This window comes from Carcharodon carcharias, chromosome 5 (genome assembly GCF_017639515.1).
Source record: "Carcharodon carcharias isolate sCarCar2 chromosome 5, sCarCar2.pri, whole genome shotgun sequence".
NCBI lineage: Eukaryota > Metazoa > Chordata > Chondrichthyes > Lamniformes > Lamnidae > Carcharodon > Carcharodon carcharias.
The window spans coordinates 121,605,090-121,630,405 of NC_054471.1; the positions used below are offsets into that span (position 1 = coordinate 121,605,090).

The following is a 25,316-nucleotide window of genomic DNA, read 5'->3' on the forward strand; positions in this document are numbered from 1 at the left end:
GAGACTTCAAGGCAAATTAAATAGGTTGAGTATGGGAAAAATACATGGCAGATACAGTATAACGTGGATAAGTGTGAAGTTATCCACTTTGGTGGGAAAAAGAGAAAGACAGAGTATTATTTAAATGGTGATAGATTGGGAAATATTGGTATACATAGGGACCTGGGTGTCTTTGTACACCAACCATTGATGTATCGAACACCAAACGGAGGATGTGTTTCTGGTGGTCCCTCACCAGCTGCACATTCTGCAAATGGAATCCCTTGTGGTTGATGTAGTTGACTACTTGTTGCGACAGAGATCTGAGAGCCAAGCGAGTGCAGTCGATGTCACCCTGCACCTGTGAGAAAACCAAGTTCTGGGTGAATCCAATCGCTCTTGCATCCTGGCTGCCCTGGTCCCGGGCGAAATGCACAAAGTTGTGTGTCCTCACAAAGATGGCATCTGTGACCTAATGCATGTATTTGGGGGTGCAGGCTTTGAGATCCAGCAGAGGTCACCTGTGGAACCCTGAAAGGGGCCAGTGGCATAGAAATTGAGTGCTGCGGTCACTTTCACAGCTACTGGCAGTGGTTGCCCTCCATGACCCCTTGGCACCAAATCCTGCAGCAGGAGGCAGATGTGAGCGACCAGTTTCCTAGACATGCGCAGTCTTTGGCAACACTGGTTCTCAGTCATCTGCAGGAATAACAGGCGCTGTCTATAGATCCTGGGTGTTGCTAGGCGCCCCTTCTCCCTGAAATTGCTGCTCTGTCTTTGCACAACCAGGAGCCTCAGTCCCTCTCTCCTCCATCTTCTTTGTGCTATTAGGCATACAGCTAGTTCACCAGGCACCAAGATCCTGATGTACTCCTCCTGCAGGGTGGAAGAGAGAGACATGTGGTTAGCATGGGCGTACCAAGAACTGTCCTGGTTACCAAGAACGTGTCCCTTAACAATTCCTGGTAGTGCTGGCCAACACTTGGATGGCTAGAGATTAGTTGTGCTGCATGGCTACCTGAAACCCCACCATCTCCGCCCCAATCCATCCGACTGATTGGTGGCAGATTTGTTCATTGGACTGCATGCTGTGCTCTCAGCTCAGGCATACTCCCAATCCACATTGCATGGCTGCCCTGTTGCCTTAAACCATGGGACAGACTAGCATAAACCAGGATGCTGACATTGCAAGGGGCTATGAGCGCCTCCAGCAGTGACTGCTCCATGGACAGCTTTACCGAGGAGATTGTACAACATGTACATCGTCCAACTGCTCCACTGTCCACTAAAATGCCCAGGACTTTGTAGTCTGTGCCAGGGGGTGGGTGGCTGGGGGGGTGTGAAAAGCTTTGGAGCACATGGTGGCACTTAGATGCCTCTGCATTGCTTGAGAGAGCAGACAAGCTAGAAGCCCAACTTCCATTATCAGTGTGGATGCGCCTGAACTGGCTCAGTTGCAGAGGAATGGTCACTTTATACAGGTCTCCCAAACGCATGGCTGCTACCCTTGCCCACCACCCTACCTCCCACCCTGAATGCTTGTGCGCTGTATTCAACGGCAGGGCTGCCCTTCACAAGTCGTTTCAACCACAAGGCTACCCTTGCTCTCCTCCAACAAGTTGCCTCAACGGCAGGGCTACCCTTAATCCCAACCCCCCCGATGCCCCGCAAGCTTGAAGTCCAATAGGCAACCCTGGTGAGCGCTGCACAATGTTTCTGTGTACCCACCTCTGAGTTCCCCTCAAAGCGCAGGCCGCCATGAATGTCGCATATGTGCTGTTGTGAAACACGTCGGCAAGTTTTCCTGCCCACGTGGACGGACGATCTGGTGGGCAGGGGGGAAACAATTCCGGCGGGCAGGCCTAATAATGATCTGCTGATGTATTACAATGAGGCTCCCAATATTTTGTAGTGGGAAACATGGCCTGCCATTGGCAGGCTGAATGGTTTACCGCAAACTGGTTTCACGCTGACATAAATCCATTGCACCATATTGTCTGCTCACGCCACTTCGCCGGCGGGCATCGAAAATTCTGTCCTGAGGATTATTCAGCAAATATTTTCCAATCGTAGAATCACATCTAATGTTGGACACTGTGTTTTGAGTTCTGCAAGGATGGCCTGGTTGGGTACAGTCTATACTTTGCCCATTGCGAACAGCAGAAAGGACATGCTGTTTGATACAATCGGCAATCTTTGGGATGTATGCCCTAGATACCTAGCATCACACGGCACTAAAATTCATAAACCACATTACTCATTTTTTGTGACAGGCAGAATGTCTTTTTGGCTTAATGGCAGCATCCTGTTAATGGTGAATACCACTTATGTTGCTACTGCATAGTAGCAGCTTGAAACAGCTAGCTTCACCTGTTGCTCAAATTCTTGCCCTTCCAAGATAATCTGAGGTAGATTGGGCACTTTTCAGGGCCGGAAGAGACAGCCTTAGGCCCGTTCATGAGTTTGCACAATATAAGTGTGAAATGATCTGATCAGGGTAGCCATTATCCTGCTGTTTACAACAGGCAAGGTACAGACCATACCCAACCAGCCTATGCTTGCAAAACTCAAAACACAGTTCCCAACATTAGATGTGAACTTGAGAATGGACAACATTTGCTAAATAATCCTCAGTGTGTTCAAAATTATGCTGACAACCAATTTAAGATTGTCAGTCAGGTTCATTTGCATGTACTGGAGTCAAGCTGCCTGGTTTAAATTTATAACAATGCTTGGCAGTTAACTGTCAGTCACCAATAAAGTCCACTTGCCAACCAATCAGCATGCTGTTCTCATACAGTGTAAAGTTGTTGCTTCCCCTGACATTGGTATTCTTACAATTGTCCTAATGAGTGCAAGGTGAAAAGCTTCGACAAAATGTCTTAATCAGCAATGCCCAAGGATATTGTTATAAAGGTCATTTACCAATCAAGCATTTTAAGAGATCGTATACTAGGAAATCATGAGTCCACTGCCTGTGGTTTTCCCTCCAATTTTAATGGATGGAAATGTATGGACGGTTGCCCTGATTTCTTAATTTGCTCATATGTTCAACTACATTCTTTTGTAATATGCAATCTCTAGGAGTACCTAATTGAGAAATAATCCCATTTATTTTTCCCTTTCCCTAAATCTGTATTTTTCGTAGGAGTAATGAAGCCTTACTTACACTGAATTAATAACTAAGTTCCATATACAGCCTTCAAAAGGTGTGATACTTCTTAATTGGCTGACTTGGAATGAAACAGGAACACCTCCAACAAACAGCCTTTTAATATTGAGAGGCAGATCATTGGGTAGTCGTTGTCTTTGAGCTTTTTCTTCATTCACTTGCACTACAAGCAACCTGACAGCAAAAAGAATCTCATGTTATCTGCATATTTAAGGCTTTTAAATACAAGACAGTGGAAATAATTAATTAAAATTCATGCCAAACCATTTGTTCCAACAGAAACTTGTATAAGGAGCATTATGTTAACAGTACAAATGAGGAGAAATTTCCTCAGGTTTATAAGTTAGTTAGCAGACAGAGTAAATCGTCCCTCCCAGAAAGTGGCCAAGTTCAGTTTTAGATGCTTCAGTGAAGTTACCAGTGGGCACATAATAATCAACCAGGGCAGCATTGGGGGTACACAGTAGTCACCTAGGACAGAAATACAGGGACATAGTAGTCTGCTTAGACAGCATTGTACATTACATTGTACACAGTTGAGACAGAAATGGAGGTACTTAGTAGTCAGCTGGGACAACAATGGGAACATGGTAGTCAGCTGGGGCAGCTTTAGGCACATGATACGCAGGTGGCTAGTGACCTCATTATCTCCCTCATCAGAGAGGTGAGGATTAACATCAGGAAGTTTAAAATCAAATGGGGTTTCTGTTCCAATTATGATTCAATGACCATGCTACAAAATGCACACCAGAAGAGAGAGCAAGAGCTAGGTACTGTCCTTTCATTTTATCCACATATAACAGTGATTGCACGATGTAATTCATTTATGCAAAGTACATTATAAGGCACTAGTTTTAAATGACTAGCCTGCTAAATTTCAATGTCAGGCTCACTGGAGGAAATTCCAAACTTTTGTTAACAGTAAAGATATAGAAAACCCACTAGAATTTTAAAAATTCAATCTGAGGCATTGTCAGATAATTTAGGAACTATCATACCCTTTAGATCTATGCAGTCTAACACTATGTTCCTTTCCATCATTGAACACTACAGATTCTGGTTTTATTGTGACACGCCGATGTTCTCGAGTTCCAGTAGCGATATGTACTTCCAAGCGCCCTCTGTTTAGGAAAACTGCATAGTAGACCTATTTGTATAAAGCACAAACTTATAGTGCAAGTTACATGGACATTATTGGCAATAATTTATTGATCATAACAAAAAGTATTTCAAGGTAAATGTGATACAAGAATATATTCTCCTACTGCAATTTTTTTACTAATTTTCTTGGTTCTAGGGATACTACTGGGTGTTAGATGTCTTTGAAAATGTTGAATAACCAATACCAAACAAAAGAAAAGAACATTTTAAAATTGCATATACTTAATAAGTAACATAACAAATACTTAAAATATTTAGTACTTCACATGTCTATTATTTCCATTGGTTCAATATGTAAATACAATATGCTGAGGAGCATAAAATAAATACTTAAAAGATGTTAACAGTGACCAATACAACAGAATAACATATAGTAAACAACACCTGTCCAGTTTGGCGGCGTTTTCTCCTGAGTTGAGCTGAAGCTTTTCCACTTCCATAAAGTATCATTCCAGTCTCATTTTTAGTGCTGAAGGAAAGAGATATTTCTGTGCCTACATTCAATGCATGTGGTTGAAGCTCAACAAATCCAGGTTTATGGAAGCTAACAGTGTGGACATTCTGTCAAAAAGAGCACATTAGTGAACATCATGCAAAATACTAAGACAACCTCATAAACAGGAGCATGTACTGTATGTTGTTAAAATACATTATTTTAAATACAAAGAAAATTGCTGTCAAATGTACAATATCATAAAGCCAGAGATAACAAACCTCCAATATACAGCCTTTTGTTAATCCCAGGTAATCTGTGCCACTCAACAAATTATATGGTGACTGGGAAATTTCTATATCTCTGAGGCAGCCACTATATTTCTTTAAATTGACTTCAGGCCTGTAACGGATAAAAGTATTTTGTCAATGTAAATTTGTCAGTGTTTTTCTAAGATTATAGACACCTTACTGAAATAATGTTGAAGAAATAAAATTAAAATACTGGTGGTAAAAGGGATATTAATTGTAGGATTAAAATTGACAATAAATATTTCTCCTCACTTCTTTAACCCACAGTGGAAACATTTAGAAGGAGCACATAGTTACAAATAGAAGATTCACTGTTAGGGTGAAAGAAATATGGTTTAACTGCTCCATTAATATGTCATAAGAGTTCTTTTGAGATAGGGTGAGTGCAATTCTTGTGAAGAAATGCACTGTTGTTCATGATTCTTCATTTAAGGTTGAATGTATTCAGGAATCTTGCATTTTAGTAGGATATTGTGTAGATGACTAATGTACCATGGCAGGTACAAGCATTCAAATATCTCTATTAAATCCCGACTTAAGTCTCTTGCTGAGTCAATATTGTATAGTTACTAATAAATCCAATAGGGAATTCCGGAGAAGCTTCTTTTTCCAAAGAGTGGGTGGAAATGAGGAACTTAGTATCACAAGCAGTAGTTGAGGCAAATAGCTTAGATTTATTTAAGGGAAAGTTGGATAATCGCATGAGGGAGAAAGGAATAGAAGATTTTGCTGATATGATTAAATAGAAAGAAGAGTCTTGTGGAGCACGAACACCTAAATGGGCTAGTAGGGCTGAATTGCCTGCTTCTGCACTGTACATTTTATGTAATTCCATGAATGGTCCTTCTGAAGACATCTCTTCTAGCTCCTGTTCTTTGTCCTCTTCTGCTATTATTTGAGGATTGCTCTCCTTTTCAACCTAATATATGGCAATATCCCTTTATCAGAAGTGTTAAAAGACACAGCAGGTTACAATAACCTTAGACACCTTAGCCAAGCTCTACTACAGATGGTCTGAGCTTGGCCTAAATAGCTAAGTGGTTATGGTACTGGGCTTGTAACCCCAAGATCAAGAGTTCAAATCTCACAATGACAAACTATGAAACAATATAACTTCATCTGAAACAGATGGAAACAGGTTTACTCAAAAGAGTATCAAGAGTTCAAATCTCACAATGGCAAACTATGAAACAATGTAACTTCATCTGAAACAGATGGAAATGTGTTTGTACACGAAAGAGTTACAAATGGTCTGCTGATTAGTCAATGCATCAGATAGTTTACTTTCACATCTTGATAATTTGTCCTAACAAGACCCAAGTAGCTGCATGTGCTTCACTATATCTTTCTTTTGTCTGGTGAAAGGGCGTCTCAAAGGAGTCATGAGCTCAGTCTTGTTACCCAAGCGGCCATCCCATCATCCTGACTTGGAATTATATCGCTGTTCCTTCACTGACACTAGGTCAAAATCCTGGGACTCTCTTCCTAACAGCATTGAGGGTGTACCTATACCAGATGGACTGCAGCAGTTTAAGGAGGAAGCTCACCATCACATTCTTAAAGGCAATTAGGAATGGGAAATAAATACTGGCCTTGTCGGTGATGTTCAAATTCCATAAAAGAATAATGGTGACACCATGGATTTCTACTGCAAAAACCTAGCAACTACCATGGTAGTGGGCATTAACTTGCGTGATTCTGTGTCTAAGGTCACAGCAGCACATTCAGGGAGTGGAACCCTTTTCTGTTCCATAGTGGGTAAGGATCTATGTGTGCCATCGATAATATTCTGCTTTTTGTTGTGGGGGGCTGGTGATGGCGGAAGACAGATGGTAAAAGTTCAGATCTGTTTTCTCTATTGGCTGGTTTCCATGGAAGAGTTAATTAAATCACAGGTCTGGGAAAGCAACGCACCTGTTAATTGCTTGACTCAGCCATGCACTGATATGAATGATTTGAACGATTTGAGGCATAAAATTCAAGGTAGCAGACACCTTGGCAGCCTCTGATGGAGCAATCTTTGAAGTGATTGTAAGGTCTGCTAAAGAAGACTATATAGTGTCTCACAGCATCCCTGATGAACCATAGGCACCAACTTTAACTTTTCCACCAGACGGAAACAAATCAGGTATCAGTTGCAATGGGTTAAGTCACTTATGCCCTCTGGTTCAATTGCCTTCTGCTATGTCTTGATCTTAACCTGATCTTTTGAGCAGGTGAGTGTGTGAAGGGCACTAGGGCCTTCTCTAAATAAACCGATTGTGTCTGATGAATTCATCAGGACCTGATCTGTATTTTTACTTGAAAACTTGTGTGGGACAGCAGTGATGTCTTCCCCCTCAGGCCAAACCAGATTGTGGACCAGAAGAGGTCCAACAAGGCAAGTGTAAAGATACATTTTCAGGTTGTGGACCAGAAGGAGCAGGAGTGCTCCACCACTGATGGTCGTACCTTCAGCTGCATGGCTTGAAGCTCTCAAAAGTCTCCCTAATTGCCTTTGTCTCCCTGTCCTCCTTTAAGATCCTCCTTAAAACCTACCTCATTGACCAAGCTTATGGTCATCTGCCCTAACATGAAACAAAGTGTGACATTTTGGTAGGATGATTGAGGAGAGGTAATATAAAATAAAGGATAAAATTCTAATGGGGGAGCAGGTGCTGAGGGATCTGAGGATGTAAGTGCCAGGACAATTTGAAATGGTGGTTAATAAGGCACACAGGGATCCTGGCTTTATATGTGGAGGCATAAAGTACAAAAGCAAGGAAGGTGTAGAGAACCTTTATAAAACATTGGTTTGGCCTCAACTGGAGTACTTTATCCAATTCTGGGACTACACTTTAGTGAAGATGTGAAGGCTTCAGAGAGGGTTCCAGGGACAAGAACTTCAGTTACATGGACAGAATGAGAAGTGGGGCCTGCTCTCCACAGAGAAGAGAAGCTTAAGAGGAGATATGATAGAGGTGTTTAAAATCATGTGGGGTCTGGACAGCACAGGTACGCAAAATAGTTCCCATGGACAAAAGGATCGAAAACCTGAAGACACAGATTTAAGATGAATGAAAAAAGAACCAAATGTGACATGAGGAGAAACCTTTTTACACAATGTATGGTTCAGATCTGGAATGCACTGTTTTAGCGTGTGGTGGAGACAGGTTCAAAAGTGAATTGGTTCTTTACCTGAAGAGAAAAGCTCTGCAAGGCTATGAAGAAAGGGTGGGAGAGTGGCACCAACTGAGTTCTCTTGCAGAGAGCCAGAACAGACACAAAGAACTGAATGGACCCCTTCTGTGCTGTAACCATTCTATGATTCTATGGCCTGAATTTTCCCTTCAGCGATTTGGGGCAGGGCCCGCTCGCCGACGGGAAAATGACACGGGATGACGTCAGGAGGAACCCTCAAAGTCATCCTGGTCCATTTAGATACTGAGGAAGGCGGGTGGACAGTGAAATCAGCTGTCTGCCCACTGACCTGTCAATGGCCAATTAAGCTCATTCACAGGATAATTAAGGTAGTTAAATGCCCTGCCCGTCCAACCTTATGGCTGGCGAGCAGGCCAGGAGCCCCAGCAGGCAATATAAAAAACATAAAACCTCATCCACTGGTGGGATGAGGTTTCATGTCCGCTTTAAAAATGTTTAATAAACTTTATGTGACATTTATTAACATGACCCATCTCATGTGACATTGTTACATGAGGGGAACATGTTAATAATTTTTTTATTTTTCTATTTTTTAAGTTTGGAAAACTTTCACTGATCTCCCTGAGACAGCACTTAGTCTCAGGGAGCAGTGAGCTCTTTTGCGCATCTTTGACAGATGGGGACTCCATCTCTCCCACCCCACCACACCCCCCTGCACAGGAAGCGCATAACCTTAATTGGCTTGCCCACTTAAAATGGCAGCGGGGCCCGCTTCGGTGGCGGAGGTCGGCTGCCTGTCCACCGCTGAGCCAGTGGGGCCTGCCTGCCAACCTAGGGCAAAATTCTGCCCTATGATTCTAAAATCTCCTTATGTGGTTTGGTATCAATTTTTTCTTGATAATGTTCCTGTAAAATGCCTTGGGACATTTTACTCTGTTAAAGGTGCAATATTAATGTAAGTAGTTGTGCTCCTCCAGGCCACATAAGCAAGCCTTTAAGATTGGGGCTGTTGTCTGTCAAATAAGATCTTTTTGGGATATCAAGGTACAAATATTTTAGCCTGTAGGTGGCAATATATGGGCTCCTATATAAGTTTAAATACCTGTCTTTCAATGTCTGTTCCTTTGAAAGGATGCACAGTGGAATAGTCCTATGTAGATCCTGGATAATTAGTCCCTTTCCAACGAAACCCTTGATGAGTGATGTGCAGTTTGAGAAAATTTGAATAACCAGTAATGAAGGTTAAAAAAACCAAAGCAGCAGACAAAATCCTAGGTCAAGACAACCCCTAAGCTGACACGTTGTTAAGAAAGAAAACCTGATATGCCTCAAGGAGCCTAACAGCTAGTGCCTGTATTATATGTGCACTGAGTGACGCAGCACTACTCTGCCAATGTAATTGCATTATAGAACCATTAGTTAATTTATATTAAATTTAGGCATTAATAAAATTGGCTTATGCCAGATGTGCTGAGCATCCCTGACATATGGTACTGAGGGTTGTGCATGGTGCACAGAGTGAGCCTCAGTGTTCAATATTATGAATCACGCGTATCTGCTGAGTAGAGATATCCCCAGTAATAACTGCATTATTGACCCCTTTATCTTACATCAGAATCAGAAACTCATTCATCCGATCAAGCTTGAGTGGATCAACAAATGAACAATTCATTTAAAGTTCCGAAGCGATCTATAAGAAGTCAGTAATATGCTCACCCCTCTTTAGGGGCACCTAATGCAGAATCATATCTCACAATGTGTCACACATTCAACTGCAGCTAATCTTTTCTCAATTTCTGGCTTTTAGATTACAAACTGGGACTTACACCTGTGTGTTCTGTAAAGCATCCTCAGTGCATGATACATACCACCTGACTAGAATAGGTCAGCAGATTTTATCAATATTCAATGACCAGATCAAACCTTCTTTCTAAATAGCAATGAGTCATTTAAATACAGCATCATCAGTGTTTTGCACAAGCACACTGTGTATTGCAACATTTGATGTGCGTTGTTTGCCAAGGTGCAACAGCAGTAAGCAGTTTGACTGGCTAGCAGGAGTAAAGCTTGCACCTATGGCATAAAGAATGTGAAATACTAGCTTCACATGATGTAAAGAATATCAAATTGCGATGGAATTAAGTGCCTTAATTGTGAATATTAACATTATGCGCTATAAAAAAAAAACATGCACTGAAACACTCCTTACCTGGCCTTCATACTGGATTAAAAGAAGTACAAAAGGAAAACAAAATTATTATGTTAATATAATTTATATATAGTTATTAGAAAATTAGAATTTCCTGAAATATAAACAGAAAATGCTGGAAATACTCAGCAGCATCAGTGCAGAGTGAAAGAGAGTTGACATTTCAGATCTGTGACCTTTCAGATCTGTGACCTTTCATCAAATCTTTCTCCACTGAGGCTCCACAGATGTTGCTAAATATTTCTTGCATATTCTGTTTTCTATCATTTCAGATTTCCAGCATCTGCGGTATTTTATTTTCGTATCCCAAAATTTGCCTAATCTTTCTATACTGCTTTTGGAATCAAAGCTTTTCATAATTCTTGATTTTATAAAGGATTAATTAAGGATATTTTTAAGCATAGCTTTTTTAATAATCAAGCAGAAAAACAATTTGGAATTGACATCCTTTTCGTTTTCTTCCCACTCTTGAACTTAGGAGAATATATTGGCTGAAAGTGAGTGATTTTCACAAGACACTGACTGCAAGACTCTTCCACAAATGTACTCCCATAAACAAGAGAGAGTTATCATTGTTTCAAAGATTCATTACATGTGTCTCAGAGAATAAAGTTTTTACACAAAGCATTAGAATCCAATCAGGCATCTTTACAATTTGGATTAGTTTCCTCCCTCTTTAGCACCATATCATACACTAATGTGTCAGGAGAAACAGTTGCCTGACAACATACAATTCCATGGATTCTGCCAACGTAATTTCTTGATAAATTTGGTAATTGTGTAGTTAAGCTCTGTGAAAGGTTATTTCTCCAACAGTCTCGATTGCTAGAGTTTATACGTTAGAGGAAATCTAAGTAGTACTAATGTCAATTTGGTGCTGAAAAATCAAAAGTACTGTGATGCTGAAAATCTGAATTAAAAAGAGAAAATGTTGGAAACATTCAGCAGGTGAGGCAGTATCTGTGGAGAGGGAAATATCAGGTCAACAATTCAGATCAATGATCTTTCATCGGTACTGATGAATAAGGATTCTGACGAAAGGTTGTCAACCTGAAATGTTAAACTTCTGTTTTTCTTTCTCCACAGATGGTGTTTGGTCTGCTGAATGTTTCCAACATTTTATGCTCTAATCACTAGATTTTGGATTTAAACTCAATGAGGTAATTTTACAAGTCAGCAGCGAGTTTTACCTGCCAGGACAGCATTTTGGAAGTATGAGCGCACAATAACCACAAACCCCTTAAAATGCAGTCAGGGAATCTTAGGCAATTTACACTGAAGTTTATGATGCACACTGCTAGTGAGTAAGGCAGTTGGTGAAGCTCACTATCAGGAGTGCATGCTCATAAAGTTACCCTCATGTGTACAAACTACATACAAATGCAATGTACATACAGTTAATATCTAAGTACACTGGATTGGATTTTCTGCTGTGATGCTGCCCTTTTTTCATCTTCAGTATATTAAAGGTGATGTTGAAGTGGACACTTAGCTCAAGGAAGATTTATCTACTTTCCATCTCTGATACTGCCACTCTGTTAAGTGCATATTAACTGTATTTAATTGTATACATATGGTGAGCATTAACTGGGAATTCACTTGCAATCTTAAAAATAAGAACAGACTGAATCTATGGTGGTTGGGTTAGGAAATGCATGTTTGTAATGTGTGTCTCTGTAACAAATGATATAAAAAGGTGTGTGGAGGTTGGCTCCAGTTCTATCTTTCTCCACCTGCCTTTCTGTCATATAATGTGGTAGCAGAGTGTGGTTACCTAAAGGTAAAGATAGGGAACTAAGAAAGATATTTCAGACAGAAAATTAAAATCCCACTGGTCATTGTGGAAAATGGCAGAAAGCAAATGTAAATTGTCCGGGTATGATTACTCTCCAATGTTCTCAAATTCTGCACCATATGACTAGTGGAAGATTGAAATGGATTTGTGGACACAGTATGTCCTACCAAAGAGAAACCAATTTATGATCTTTTTTAAAATCAGAAGTAGAGTATTTTTGTGAGATGGATACCCATCAGTTGGATGGTGATGAAGGTTTTGATCTCTTCACAGAGTTCTTAGATGAAATCAACAAAAAAAATATTTGTTGAATGGTAATGAGGCATGGTTAGAATTTTATAGATTTTCCACAGGAGAAGATATAATGAACCTTCACAGAATACATAGAAGATTGACAAAACCAATTGGGGTTCCTGGATCGGTACTGGAGTTTAAATTACTGGATTGTGTTACAGTGCCTATGGACAGACAACTGGCTGTTGGAGACCCTGTTGGATTAGATGTCTAGTGTCTTAAAAATATATTGGAAAACAATCATTTCCTTTAGCCTTCATGGAACAAATGAAACATTTCATGGTGACATCAAGAATAGAAAACTCATTATTGCCAGATTTCAAAATGGTTGAAGGGTCTAGTCCCGATCAATTAGTCTATGGGAAAAGTCCTAAATTGCCTTCTGCGCTGTGTAATAGTCATCCTACTCTAGAAGGACAATTAAATATGGAATAACATTAAATCAACAATCCTATTTAGAAAGTACTACCCCATCGTAGTTAACCATACTAGTTCATCACAGAAAGATGATGTCATATCTAACAAAGAGACAGAGCAATTGCAAAGTTTAACTTAGTTAACTACAGTTGCATTGGGTGTGCTCTCAGGCTAGACCAGGTGTGAGTTTTGATATGTTAAAATTAAGCACTACAATGAAACACCCTAAAGTAGAGAATGTCTACAGACAAATAAAACATTAAGACAAGTAAATCTGGATAATTATGTATTTAAGTTCCCTTCCTTAGGTGACCAAAAGAAGATGAAGTTAGTCACTTCAAACAATGTTTCACATGGTAATCTTCCTGATAGGTATTCTAGTGCAACTGGTTTCATAATACTTCTGATGGGTGGGAATGGGAAATGTTGTCTTTAGCTTGGGAAGCTAAGAAAATAAGAAGGGTTGTTAAGAGTACCCTGGCTGCAGAATTGCTGGCTCTTTTACAGTGGATAGGGAATTCTATTCTATTTGTCAATTATTTTAAGTGAGATTCTGTACAATGAGCTTACTGAAGGTGGTATATCCATTGAATGTTATATAGATAATTATTCTTTGTAGTGTAATATACACCCTACATAAAGTTTGAGTAAGAAAAGGTTATGGATTAACCTAGCTGGCTTGAAACAAAAGCTGAAAAAGCAGGGAATCTCTAAAATTAAATGAGTGAATGCCATTCATCGACTGTCAGATTTTAAAATGAAAATAAATGCACATACAAAACAATTGTTAGGGATCCTAGAAAAGGGGCATCCCAATGTAACGCTTTGTACGGAATATAGAGGTTTTTGATTTAATTTGTTTTGAAATTTTTTTTGTACATATAAACTTTAATTTTTATTTAAAGAGAGAAGGAAATCTGTTAACTATGGTAACGATATTTGATTGTTTGCAAGTGGTGGTATTAATTAGGGATTTATTGTGCTTTTATAAATAGGAATAGACTGAAACTGGTGGTTAGGTTAGAAAATACATATTTGTAATATGTACCTCTGCAAATAAGTGCAAAGATTGAGTCCGTTCTATCCTTCCCCAAGTGGTTTTCCAGAGTATCATGAACTCCACCTTCTGAGACCATCAGAGAAGTCTGACATTCGCCCTGGGCAGAATGGAGGAAGAGGGCATACCTGGTCCTTTCTAGCACATGTGATGGTTATTTTCTTGATGTCAGGCCATAAATCAGCAGATTTGGCATGGTGGGATTTATGGCCCAGGATTTCCCGGTTGGTGAGCGGGGGCTGGGGGGCGGAACCCGCTCGCCAACATGTAAAATGATGTGGGATGACATTGGGCAGAACTCCCGACATCACTCCATGTCATTTCCATTTTCAGATTGGCGGAAGCTCAGCCGAATTAACTGTGCATCCGCTGACCTGTCAACGGCCTACTGAGGCCATTGACAAAGTAATTGACGTAATTAGTGGACCTGCCTGTCCAACCTTAAGGTTGGCGGGCAGGCCGGGAACCCTGGCGGACCTTGGAAAAAGGACAAAACCTCATCCATGGGCGGGATGAGGTTTCATGTAGGTTTTTAAAAATTTAATAAAAGTGTAACGGAAAGTGATGGACATGTCCCAACTTATGTGACAGCGTCACATGAGGAGACACATCAGGGAATTTTTTTTTCCTGTTTTTAACATTTTTTAATGTGGAGCCGATCTCCCTGAGGCAGCACTTAGCTTCAGGAACGTGAGTATGCTCTTACGTGTGCATGCGCCGGCTCAGGGAATCCCCCCTGTCCGCACAGGGAGCACATAGCATTTCCTTGCGGATGTCACGCTGGGCAGGCCTTAATTGGCCCGCCCATGCAAAATGGCGGCGCACCCCCAATTGGGGGCACCGAGCGGAGGCGTGCCTCCACGCACCGGCTCCTGAACTCCCCCACCCCCCCACCCCCACCAACAGGGGAAAAAAATCTGCCCATAATCTCTGGGATTTCAGCTTAGTACCATAACCATTAGATTGCCATAACACTAAATGTATATATACTGAGTATGCATATACTTGTCACAAATTAAACAAGCACAACCTTTTGGTTGTAAGTGAAAAGTTGGAAGTTTGGAAAGTGGGATTAAAAATGAGCGGCTAGTTTTTTTTTTCTCTACTTTTGGCTAGTGCAGACATGATGGGCTAAATGACTTCTTTCTGTTCTATGGTTTTTTTTCTATTTCAGGAAGCAAGAATATGTACAACTCATCATCAAAAATGTATTACTGCAGAAAGATGTACCTTAAATTTTGTAAGAGAGGCAAACCACCAAAATATATCTTCTCACTAGATTTCAGATTGAGACCAAAGTTCGTTCCTGAGGAAATTATGACCAGGTTTTCTTCTTTATTGCTTGTTGTATCACGTATGGAAATATTTGCTGCCAAAACAGAAAATATTTGGTTAATTATCAAATGTAATCAGAATGCTTTTGTGTAGTGAAAATATTACTGTAAAAAGCACACCTTGTTTCAGAATTCTTGATAAGGTGAAAGTTTTCCATTTCCCATCATTGTGGCGTCCTCTACTGGTGACATTAGCTGCACCTGAGCCAAGGTCATAACTAACCTTTATTCGCCCATCAGTCAGTTCAACGCTCATGAAATCTCTCTATTAAAATTTAGGAACATATAAAAATAGACAAAAAAATAATCAGTGGATTTCTGCTCAAACATGAGAACTGAAAAATAGTTTGTTTTCAATGTATTGACACTGCATTTACCAGATCCTTTGTGGCAAGGTACATGAGCAGTGCATCTGAAGTAAAAGTCCTGAATTTGAATATGATCGCTGACATATTTGGATTCCAGCGAGTTGGTCGACCAACAGCTGCATAACCTTCTCCATCAAACTGTACTGTGCCTTCAGTGTCAGTGGGTTGTGGACTTTAAAAAGGGGGAAACAGAGAATTTTATTAATAATATTAACATAATTTCATTTAAAATTTTCACAGGTAAAGTCACCTGAGAGCTTTAAAAGATCTACAATAGTTACATAAACCTAAGATATTGTGTTGGTAAAGTTCTTGTCTGTTTCATATTGTCATGCACACACTCTTCCCTTCAAGGTATAGCAGGGAAACATAGTAAGGATCAATCATCTAATTATCAACCTGCGGAACTATGTCATGAACATTCCCTCCGTGGCTAATAAGTCCAGTTCAAAGGCAGGAGTGCTATCCACTGAGCCACAAAACCATGCTGACAAAATATACACACTAATGGTTAAGAAATGCATATGATATTCCTTTGTCCACTATTAGAATTCAGGTGTTTTGATCCTTTCTCCTCAGGCACTGTACCTCTCACTGTGAAAAACATTGTTACAACTCTCCTCAAAATACCACCCTTGACCTCTCTGCCCTTGCTAGCTATTGCACCACCTCCAACCTCCCTTTCTTTTCCAAAGCCTAACCAAAGTCATGCACATCATTGGCAAATGCATATTCCATCATGTTCTACTCAACTTCTCTGCAGGCTTTAACATAATCAATTACACCATTATCCTCTAATGTCTTCCCTCTGTTGTCCAATTCTGTCCGGCCCCACTTTTACCTATTCAATTAATACCCAGGCATCTCCTGTAATAGTTTCTCTACCTGCCCCACACCTCTAGATTCCACCTTGGCTTCCTATCACAAAGATGGTCTACTTCTATTTCCATAATATTAATGTCCCAACAATCATTTCATGAGAACAAAAGAATATAAGAAATAGGAGGAGTAGGCCATTCAGCCCTTTGAGTCCACTCCCCCATTCAATGAGATCATGGCTAATCTACTTCAACATCATTTTCCTGCACTATCCCTGTATCTCTTGATGCTTTTAAATGTGTAGAAATCTATCAATCTCAGCTTTGAACATACTCAACGACTGAGCCTCCACAGCCCTCTGGAGCAGAGAATTCCAAAGGTTCACCATCTTGAATGAAGAAATTCCTCCCTATCTCAGTCCTAAACGGCCTGCCCCTTATTCTAAGACTGTGTCCCCTGGAGAAACATTCTTCCTGCATCTACTTTGTCAAGCCCTGCAAGAATTTTGTATGTTTGAATGAGATCACCTCTCATTCTTCTATACTCCAGAGAATTAAGGCCCAGTCTATTTAATCTTTCCTCACTGGACAATACCTCCATCCCAGGAATTAGCCTAGTGAACCTTGGCTGCACTCCCTGTCTGGTAAGTATATAGGTAAGGCCAAAATTGCACAATACTCCAGGTGCGGTCTCACCAATGCTCTGTATTATTGTAGTAAGACATCTTTATTCCCATATGGCAAATCCTCTTGCAATAAAGACCAACATACCATTTGCCTTCTTAATTGCTTGCCGTACCTGCATGTTAGCTTTCAGTGACTCATGAACAAAGACACCCAAGTTGAAGTTCAACAATACCCAGCCTCTCACCATTTAAGAAACACCCTGTATTTCTGTTTTTCCTACCAAAGTTGACAACCTTACATTTCTCCACATTGTATTCCATCTGCCAAATATTTGCCCACTTATTTAGCCTCTCCAAATCCCCTTGAAGTGTCTTTGCATCTTCCTCATATCTCACACTTCCGCCCAGTTTTGTGTTAACTGCAAACTTGGAAATATTACATTTAATCCCCACATCCAAATCATTGATATAGATTGTAAACAGCTGGGGCCTAAGCACTGATCCTTGCAGTTCCCCACTAGTCACTGCCTGCCAACCTGAAAATGACCCATTTTTCCTACTCACTGTTTTCTGTCCATTAACCAGTTTTCAATCCATGCCAGTTTACCCGCCCCCACCAAATCCCATTTGGTCAAAGTTGGTTTACTAATCTCTTGTGTGGGACCTTATCAAAAGCTTTCTGAAAATCTAATATAGCACACCCACCGATTCCCCCTTATCTACACTGCTAGTTACATCTTCAAAAAACTCTAACAGGTTTGTCAAACATGATTTCCCTTTCATAAATCCATGCTGACTCTGCTCAATGCTACCAACATTTTCTAAGTGTCCTGTTATTACATCCTTTATTATAGATTCTAGCATTTTCCATACTATCTCTAAAGCTACCTCTTTCAACAATCAGGTCCGGGGGATTTATCTCTTTAGGTCCATTAATTTCCCTAGCACTATTTTAAAAAAATACTATTAATATCTTGGAGTTCCTCATTTACACTAGTCCCTTGATTCTCCATTATTTCTGGGAGGTTTTTCCTCCATGAAAACAGACATTTGTTTAGTTTCTCTGCCGCTTCTTTAATCCCCATTATAAATTCTCCTGATGAAAGCATATGAAGAAGAAGAAGAGTCTGATCTGCCCTGTCCAAGCTGTCCAAGTCAGCTCTGAAGTAGAGTCATATGGACTCGAAACGTTAACTCTGTTTTTCTCTCCACAGATGTTGTCAAACCTGCTGTGTTTTTCCAGCATTTTTATGTTTTGGTTCATGAATTCTCCTGACTCCACTTGTAATGGGCCCACATTTGATTTTGCTAATCTTTTCCTTTTTACATACCAACAGAAGCCTTTACAGTCCATTTTTCTGTTTCCTGCTAGTTTACTCGCATAGTCTATTTTCCCCTTATTAATATTTTCTTGGTACTCCTTTGCAGAATTCTAATATTCTCCCAATCCTCAGGCTTAGCTTTTTTTGGCAACTTTATACAACTCTTCCTTTGATCCAATACAAACCTTGAATTTTTTTTCGTTAGCCATGGTTGGAACACTTTACTTGCTGGGTTTTTATGCATTAAAGGAATATATTTTTGTTGTAAACTATGGTTTAGTTCTTTAAATTTTAGCCATTGCCTGTCTACCATCACACCTTTTAACTTAGTTTCCAAAACCACCATAGCCAATTTGCCCTTCATACCTTCAAAGCATCCTTTGTTTAGATTCAAGATGCTAGTTTCTGATTGAACTACATCACTTCCGAACTTAATGTTAAATTCTATCATATTATGCTTACTCTTTCCTAAAGGCTCTTTTACAACAAGATTATTAATTATCCCTTTCTTATTGCACAATACTAAATCTAAAATAGCTTGTTCCCTAGTTGGCTCTTCCATGTACTGCTCTAAAAAAACCATCTTGCATACATTCATCCTCTACAACATTAGTACTAATTAGGTTTACCCAGTCTACATGTAGATTGAAATCTCCCATGATTACTATATTACCCTTGTTATATGCACCTTTATTTTCCTGATTTATATGGTGATTTACATTATCACTGCTGTTTGGTGGCCTATAAGCAACTCCCACCAATGCTTTGTGCCCCTTGCTATTTCTTAGTATTACCCAAACTGATCCTACGTCTTGATCTTTAGAATCAAGGTCATCTCTTGCTACAGTACTAATGCCGTTGTTAATTAACAGAGTTACCCCACTGCCTTTTCCCAGCTTCCTATTCTTTCTGAATGTCATGTACTCATGGATGTTCAGGTATCAGGTTTGGTTTCCTTGTAGCCACGTCTCTGTAATGGCTATCAGGTCATTCTATTTCAGCTGACAATTCAGCTGTTTTATTGAGAATGCTATGGGCATTCAGATATAGAGCCCTTAATTCAATTATTTTTTACTATTGTCGTAAACCCTGACCTTGTCTCCTGGCACACTCATAACCTTATAATCACTGTTCCATCCTGCCATACTATGGTTATCATAACCTTTATTGCTACTTTGGTCTATTGCCTTGTCATTTCCCTTTAATTTACTCAATCTTCCCCCGCATGATCCCTGCTCCCCTCTATCTAGTTTAAAGCCCTCTCTATTTCCCTTGTTATATGACTCATTGGAACACTGTTCCAAGCATGATTCAAGTGAAGTCCATCCCAATGGTACAGACCCTATTTTCCCCAGCACCGGTATCAGTGCCTCATGAACCAGAACCTACTTCTAATCTAATAATCCAAAGCTATCTGAAAAAAATGATGAGTCAGCTCTGCTAAAGCTAAGCTAGCTACCTAACTAATTAGTTACAGCTGCTCTCAGAGAGCTTGCATATCCCTGTTTAAGACTGGAAGTTACTTGGTTTACCACTTAACTTAAAGAGTAATTTTTAGTTAACTACTAATGTAAACAAAAACTAGACTTCAGAGAGAGATTAACCCTTACAATCCCCTCATTCCCCAAAATCTCAGCTTCATGCTCTGTGCATTCAAGCAGCAACTCAGTGCAGCCCACTTGAAGTGGTAGCATGGACAAAGAGTCCACGCTGCTGTATTTGAGATCCAGTCTAGTCACTGATGTGGGTTTGAACTCCTCTATTGTGAGAATGTGTTTGTGGATATGGTAACATAGTGGATATGTTACTGGATTAGTAATCCAGAGGCCTGGAATAATTATCTGGAGATATGAGTTCAAATCCCATCATTGCAGCTGGGGAATTTAAATTCAATTAATAAAATAAATCTGAAGTTAAAAGCTTCTGAACCCTTGACACGAGAAGATGATTCACCCACTATCAGTAATGGTGACTGTGAAACTACCAGGTTGCTTTAAAAAGTCATCTGGTTCAATAATAGCCTTCAGGAAAGGATATCTGCCATCCTTACCTGGTCTCACCTATATGTGCTTTCAGACCTACAGTAATGCGGCTGACTTTTACCTGCCCTCAGAAATAGCATAGTAAGCCACTCAGTTGTAAGAAAAACAAAAGTGCTGGGAAAACACAGCAGCTATGGCAGCATCTGCACTGCAGTGGTTCAAAAAGGCAGCTCATCACCATATTCTCAAGGCCAATTAGAGATGGACAATAAATGCTGGCTTAGCCAGCGAAACCTATATCCCATGAAAGAACAAAATAAAATTGTGGTGAGAGAAAGAGAGTTAACGTTTTGAGTCCAATATGACTCTTCTTCGGAACTGAAGAGATAGAAATGTGATGGATTTTATGCTGTTGAAAAAAGGGGAGAGGGTCCAGTGAAGCAAGAGAGAAGGTCTGTGTAGGTTAGAGGGAGGGGCAGAATAAATGATAAAGGTATCATCAAACAAGAAGCAAGAGAGTGGTGGTAGTAAAGAAACAAAGCATTGACCCATAGTAGGTGTTAATAGCAGAGTAAAAGGTCAGTAATGTCTAAAAGCGAAAACAAGCAGCAGCAGCAATGTGGGTGACTCTTAAATGCCCTCTTAAAAGCCAGTCAATTGGATCAAACCGCTACAAAGTCTAAAAGCAATTAAACCAGATGGACCATCCAGCATTGACCTAGGCACCAGGAATGACAATGGCATACTCAGCCCCATTAAACCTGCGAAGTCCTCCTTACTAACATCTGGGGGCTTGTGCTAAAATTGGAGGAGCTGTCCTACAACCTACTCAGGCAACAGCCTGACATAGTCATACGCACAGAATCATACCTTACAGACAATGTCCCAGACATAACCACCACCATCCCTGGGTACATACTGTCCCATCAACAGGCCAGACCCACCAAGGCGGTGGCATAGTAGTATACAGTCGGGAACGAGTTGCCTTGGGAGTCGTCAACATTAACTCTGGACCCCATGAAGTCACACTTTCCAAGATGGACTGTACTCAAAATATTTGCTACTTAACATCCACTATCTTGTATGGATATTTAAGTGCTTCATGAGCCTATTATTAACATCAAGAGGTTTTTGTAGGCATTGTATAGAGCTGAAGTTTCACATGCAAGTGTTTTTTCACTTATGAGTTTACAGAGGAATAGGAATACGCCATTCAACCGCTCAAGGCTCCTCTGGCATTTAGTTAGATCATGCTTGATCTGTACCTCAACTCTGCTAGAATTTTTTTCTGAAGCCAACTCCAGTACTCGCCCACCAAATTGAAAATCGGAATGACGTGCAGTGACGTCAGGACACATGCTTGAAGTCACCGTGTGCCATTTTACGTGTTGGCAAGTGGGGCCCGCCCCCGCATGCCGACCAGGAGATTAAGGCCTATCTCTTTGACCAAGATTTCTGACACCTTTCCTAGTGTTTCCTTCCTTAGCTTGGCATCCATTTCTTGGTTATGTCTGTAGAAAGCACTATGGGAATTTTTGTTGCTTTAAATACACATATATTAAATGCAAAATGTTGATGTTAACCCATTTTCCTTAAATAGCAGCAAAGGAATATCTTACAAATAAGTTTGCATTTTATTTCTCCAACAATTACAAGAAGGATGTGCAAAACCTCTAATTTGTGAATTATTAAACCTGAATCTAATTACTGTAAATGAAAATAGGAGAAGTGCACATTACACATGGAATGAGATAGGGTAGTCCCTGAATAAAGTAAAACTTTTAAACATTTGCTATTTTGTTCCAAAATATGTTCCACCATTAGATGATAAGAGAGGATAGATTACAAAAGTTAGTTAGGTCTCAGTTGAGTTTTATATTCAATTCTGGAGGCACACTTCAGGAAACATATTAAGGCATTAGAATGGGGGCAGAAAGCTTTACTGAAATGATATCAGGGATGGCAGACTCTAGTAATATGATGAGGCTAGAAAAGTTGGGATTGTTCTCCTTACAGCGGAGAATTTTAAGAGGACATTTAATTTGAGGTGCTCAAAAATCATGAGTGGTGTCCATCAAGTAAAGAAGCACAAGCTATTTCTGCTGGAAGGAGGGTTGGTAATTAGTGGCACAAATTTAAAATAATTGGCAAAAGAATCAGGTGAGAGATGAGAAAAAAATGTTTTTGCACAGTGAGTTGTTATGAGCTGGAATGTACTGCCTGAAAGGATGATGGAAGTAGATTAAATAATAACTTGCAAAATATAACTGGATATATAGTTGAAATGGGGAAAAAAATCCTGGGCTATAACAAAAGAGCAGAGGAATGGGACTAATTGGATAGCTCTTTCAGAGAGCCAGCACAGGGATGATATGGAACAAATGGAGTTGGAAATTGGGGCTACAATTGTAGCTATACAAAAAGCGAATATAGGCTCTCCACTGGGAGAGTGGAATTACATTTTAGTAATAATTTTGCAATGTAATGCCCCTAGCAGAAAGTTCCACTCATTTGGAAATCATGTCAGATATGACTTTCTGATACTTTTTAAATTCATTCAGACAAGGCCTGCATTTATTGCCCAAACCCTTATCATCCTTGAACTGAGTGGTTTATTAGGTCATTTCCAAAGCAGTCAAGAGCCATGTGTCTGAAGTCACATGTAGACTAGGCACATCAGTGAACCAGATGGGTTTTCAATTACAATCCAGTACTTCCCATGATTACTATTAATGAGACTAGCATTTTATTCCAGATTTATTAATTGTATTTAAATTCCCCAATTGCCATGGTGGGATTTGATACCATGATTCCAGAGCATTAATCCAGGCATCTGCTTTACACATACAGTAATATTACCACTATGCTATTGTAACCTGGTGGGTGAAGCTCCTAATCAGGAATGCAAAGTCAGAAAATTATCCCTTTTTATCCCAAATCAAAATGGAATAAATTGAAGTGATGCTTGTCCTGGGACTGGAAGCTTTACTTAGAAAAGCTAGGAATACATACCTCACAACACAGCCTTTGCATTCTCCCTGTCTGTCTCTGTAATTCCATAATCCAATAGGTTTACGATCCAAATAAGTTTCTCCCATACAGCCAGAGAAAGTGGTTGTTTTGACCACATCTGATTTCTTAAAGGATTTAAGAAAAAGAGCTTTAATTACAATACCGATGCAACCGATTTTATTATTTGCGATTTTTTTTGCCAGCACATATACTGTGATTCCAGTTACAAGCAGAGATTTTGAGTAGAGCGATATGTAAGATGCATCCAACTGATCCATTAGCTATTTTTTTCCTCTATGGTGCTCTAAGAAAATGGGGGTCGAATCAACTTGAGAAAGAAAGACATGCCCATCAGTAAAACTGTCTCCAAATAGAAGTTTGTCATTGGTTTATGAAAAATGGCATGGTCCTCCAAATTTAAAAACCTAAACACAAAGGTGTTATGGTCTAAAGCGTCAGACATCATTACCAACCACTTTATTTTTGTGGTAGGCAGAATGGCTAATTAGAAAAAACTGTTGGCCTGTAGGTTGCGGATCCGCAACATTTTCAGAAGAATCAGTCAAAATGCTGCTGGTCTATATCACTTGAAGAAAGGAGGACCTCGTTCAGATGCAAGGAAAGAGGCCATCCAAAGAAACTACCTAGGCAGAATGGAGAGAGGTGACTATCGCATCAAGTGCCACTTGCACTAATCCTCAAATGTCAAAATCTTAGCAGCTCAGGCAAAATAATAAGAATCCGCCACAGTTTCCAAGATGGACTGTACTCAAAATATTTACTACTTAACATCCACTATCTTGTATCATATTTAAGTGCTTCATGTGCCTATTGTTAATATCAAGAGGGTTTTGTGGGCTTTGTATAGAGCTGAAGTTTCACGTGCAAGTGTTTTTTCACTTTTGAGTTTACAGAGGAATAGGAATATGCCAATCAACTCAAGGGTCCTCTGGCATTTAGTTAGATCATGCTTGATCTGTACCTCAACTCTGCTAGAATTTTTTCCTGAAAAAATGTATATTAGTTTCATGTGGACTTGTTTCAGCCCAATTGATATTAAATGTTGTGCTGAAATATCACACAGAAGTAAAAAGGCAAAAAAAGACTAAAATAAATACTTTTGAGGTGGTAGTTTTATACCATTTGCATTGTTCTAGCAAAGTTATTTTTCACATTTTTTCTATGAAGGACATTGGAGAATTTGATGAGCATTGTACATTTTCTCTAATATGTCATTTAGCACAATTAGCCATTCACTGTTAAACCTAGGAACTGCAATGAATAATGTGTCTGCTTGTGGAAATTGCTTCTATTTGTGAACATGAGAACACATGTTGGGAAAATAGTCTGAATTGTAAGAAAGACTTCCCTTCATTTTCAATTATTTTTCAGACCTTCCCTTGTCACCTGTGTCATGCATTTGATTTGTTGGTGATAGACCTTCAGTCATATATTCATCAATGTTGCTTTGCAAAGTTGGTTATGAGGTAGCATAACAGTGATCCAGAGGTGACAGTAGTTTGGATTTTTCCAATGACTTCCCTCTATTTCCCTTTCCAATTGAGAAATGCCTGGCTTCATATCACATCAGCATCATTCACAACAGCATTGGAAAAAAGGCGACGTAGTGGCAGTGTCACTGAACTAGTAATCCAGAGACCCATCTGGCTCACTAATGCCCTTTAGGGCATTAGCCATCCTTACTTGGTCTGGCCTACACGTGACTCCACGCCACTCAGGTGTATCAAACTGCTACAGAACAGTGGACCTACAACACATGGACTGGAGCAGTTGAAGAAGCCACCACTACCTTCTCAAGGGAAATTAGGGATGGGCAATAGATGCTGGCCTAGCCTAAATAAAAAAAAGTGCTCCATGAAACAAT

General features: G+C 39.9%; 1 protein-coding gene across 2 annotated transcripts in view; it reads right to left on the bottom strand.

Annotated features, from left to right (window-relative positions):
• lama2 (laminin, alpha 2) overlaps window positions 1-25,316 on the bottom strand; it is a 588,604-nt gene that overhangs the window by 52,003 nt on the left and 511,285 nt on the right. Inside the window, exons 48-56 of one of the 2 annotated variants that reach the window (XM_041187589.1) lie at window positions 23,432-23,556; window positions 15,681-15,843; window positions 15,424-15,568; window positions 15,200-15,338; window positions 10,407-10,418; window positions 5,027-5,147; window positions 4,697-4,873; window positions 4,150-4,298; window positions 3,149-3,325 (exon numbers count right to left, since the gene is read on the bottom strand). In XM_041187589.1, the coding sequence (XP_041043523.1) occupies window positions 3,149-3,325; window positions 4,150-4,298; window positions 4,697-4,873; window positions 5,027-5,147; window positions 10,407-10,418; window positions 15,200-15,338; window positions 15,424-15,568; window positions 15,681-15,843; window positions 23,432-23,556 (1,208 nt within the window). The remainder of the gene's footprint in view (window positions 1-3,148; window positions 3,326-4,149; window positions 4,299-4,696; window positions 4,874-5,026; window positions 5,148-10,406; window positions 10,419-15,199; window positions 15,339-15,423; window positions 15,569-15,680; window positions 15,844-23,431; window positions 23,557-25,316) is intronic. The other variant, XM_041187590.1, reaches the window with a different exon arrangement.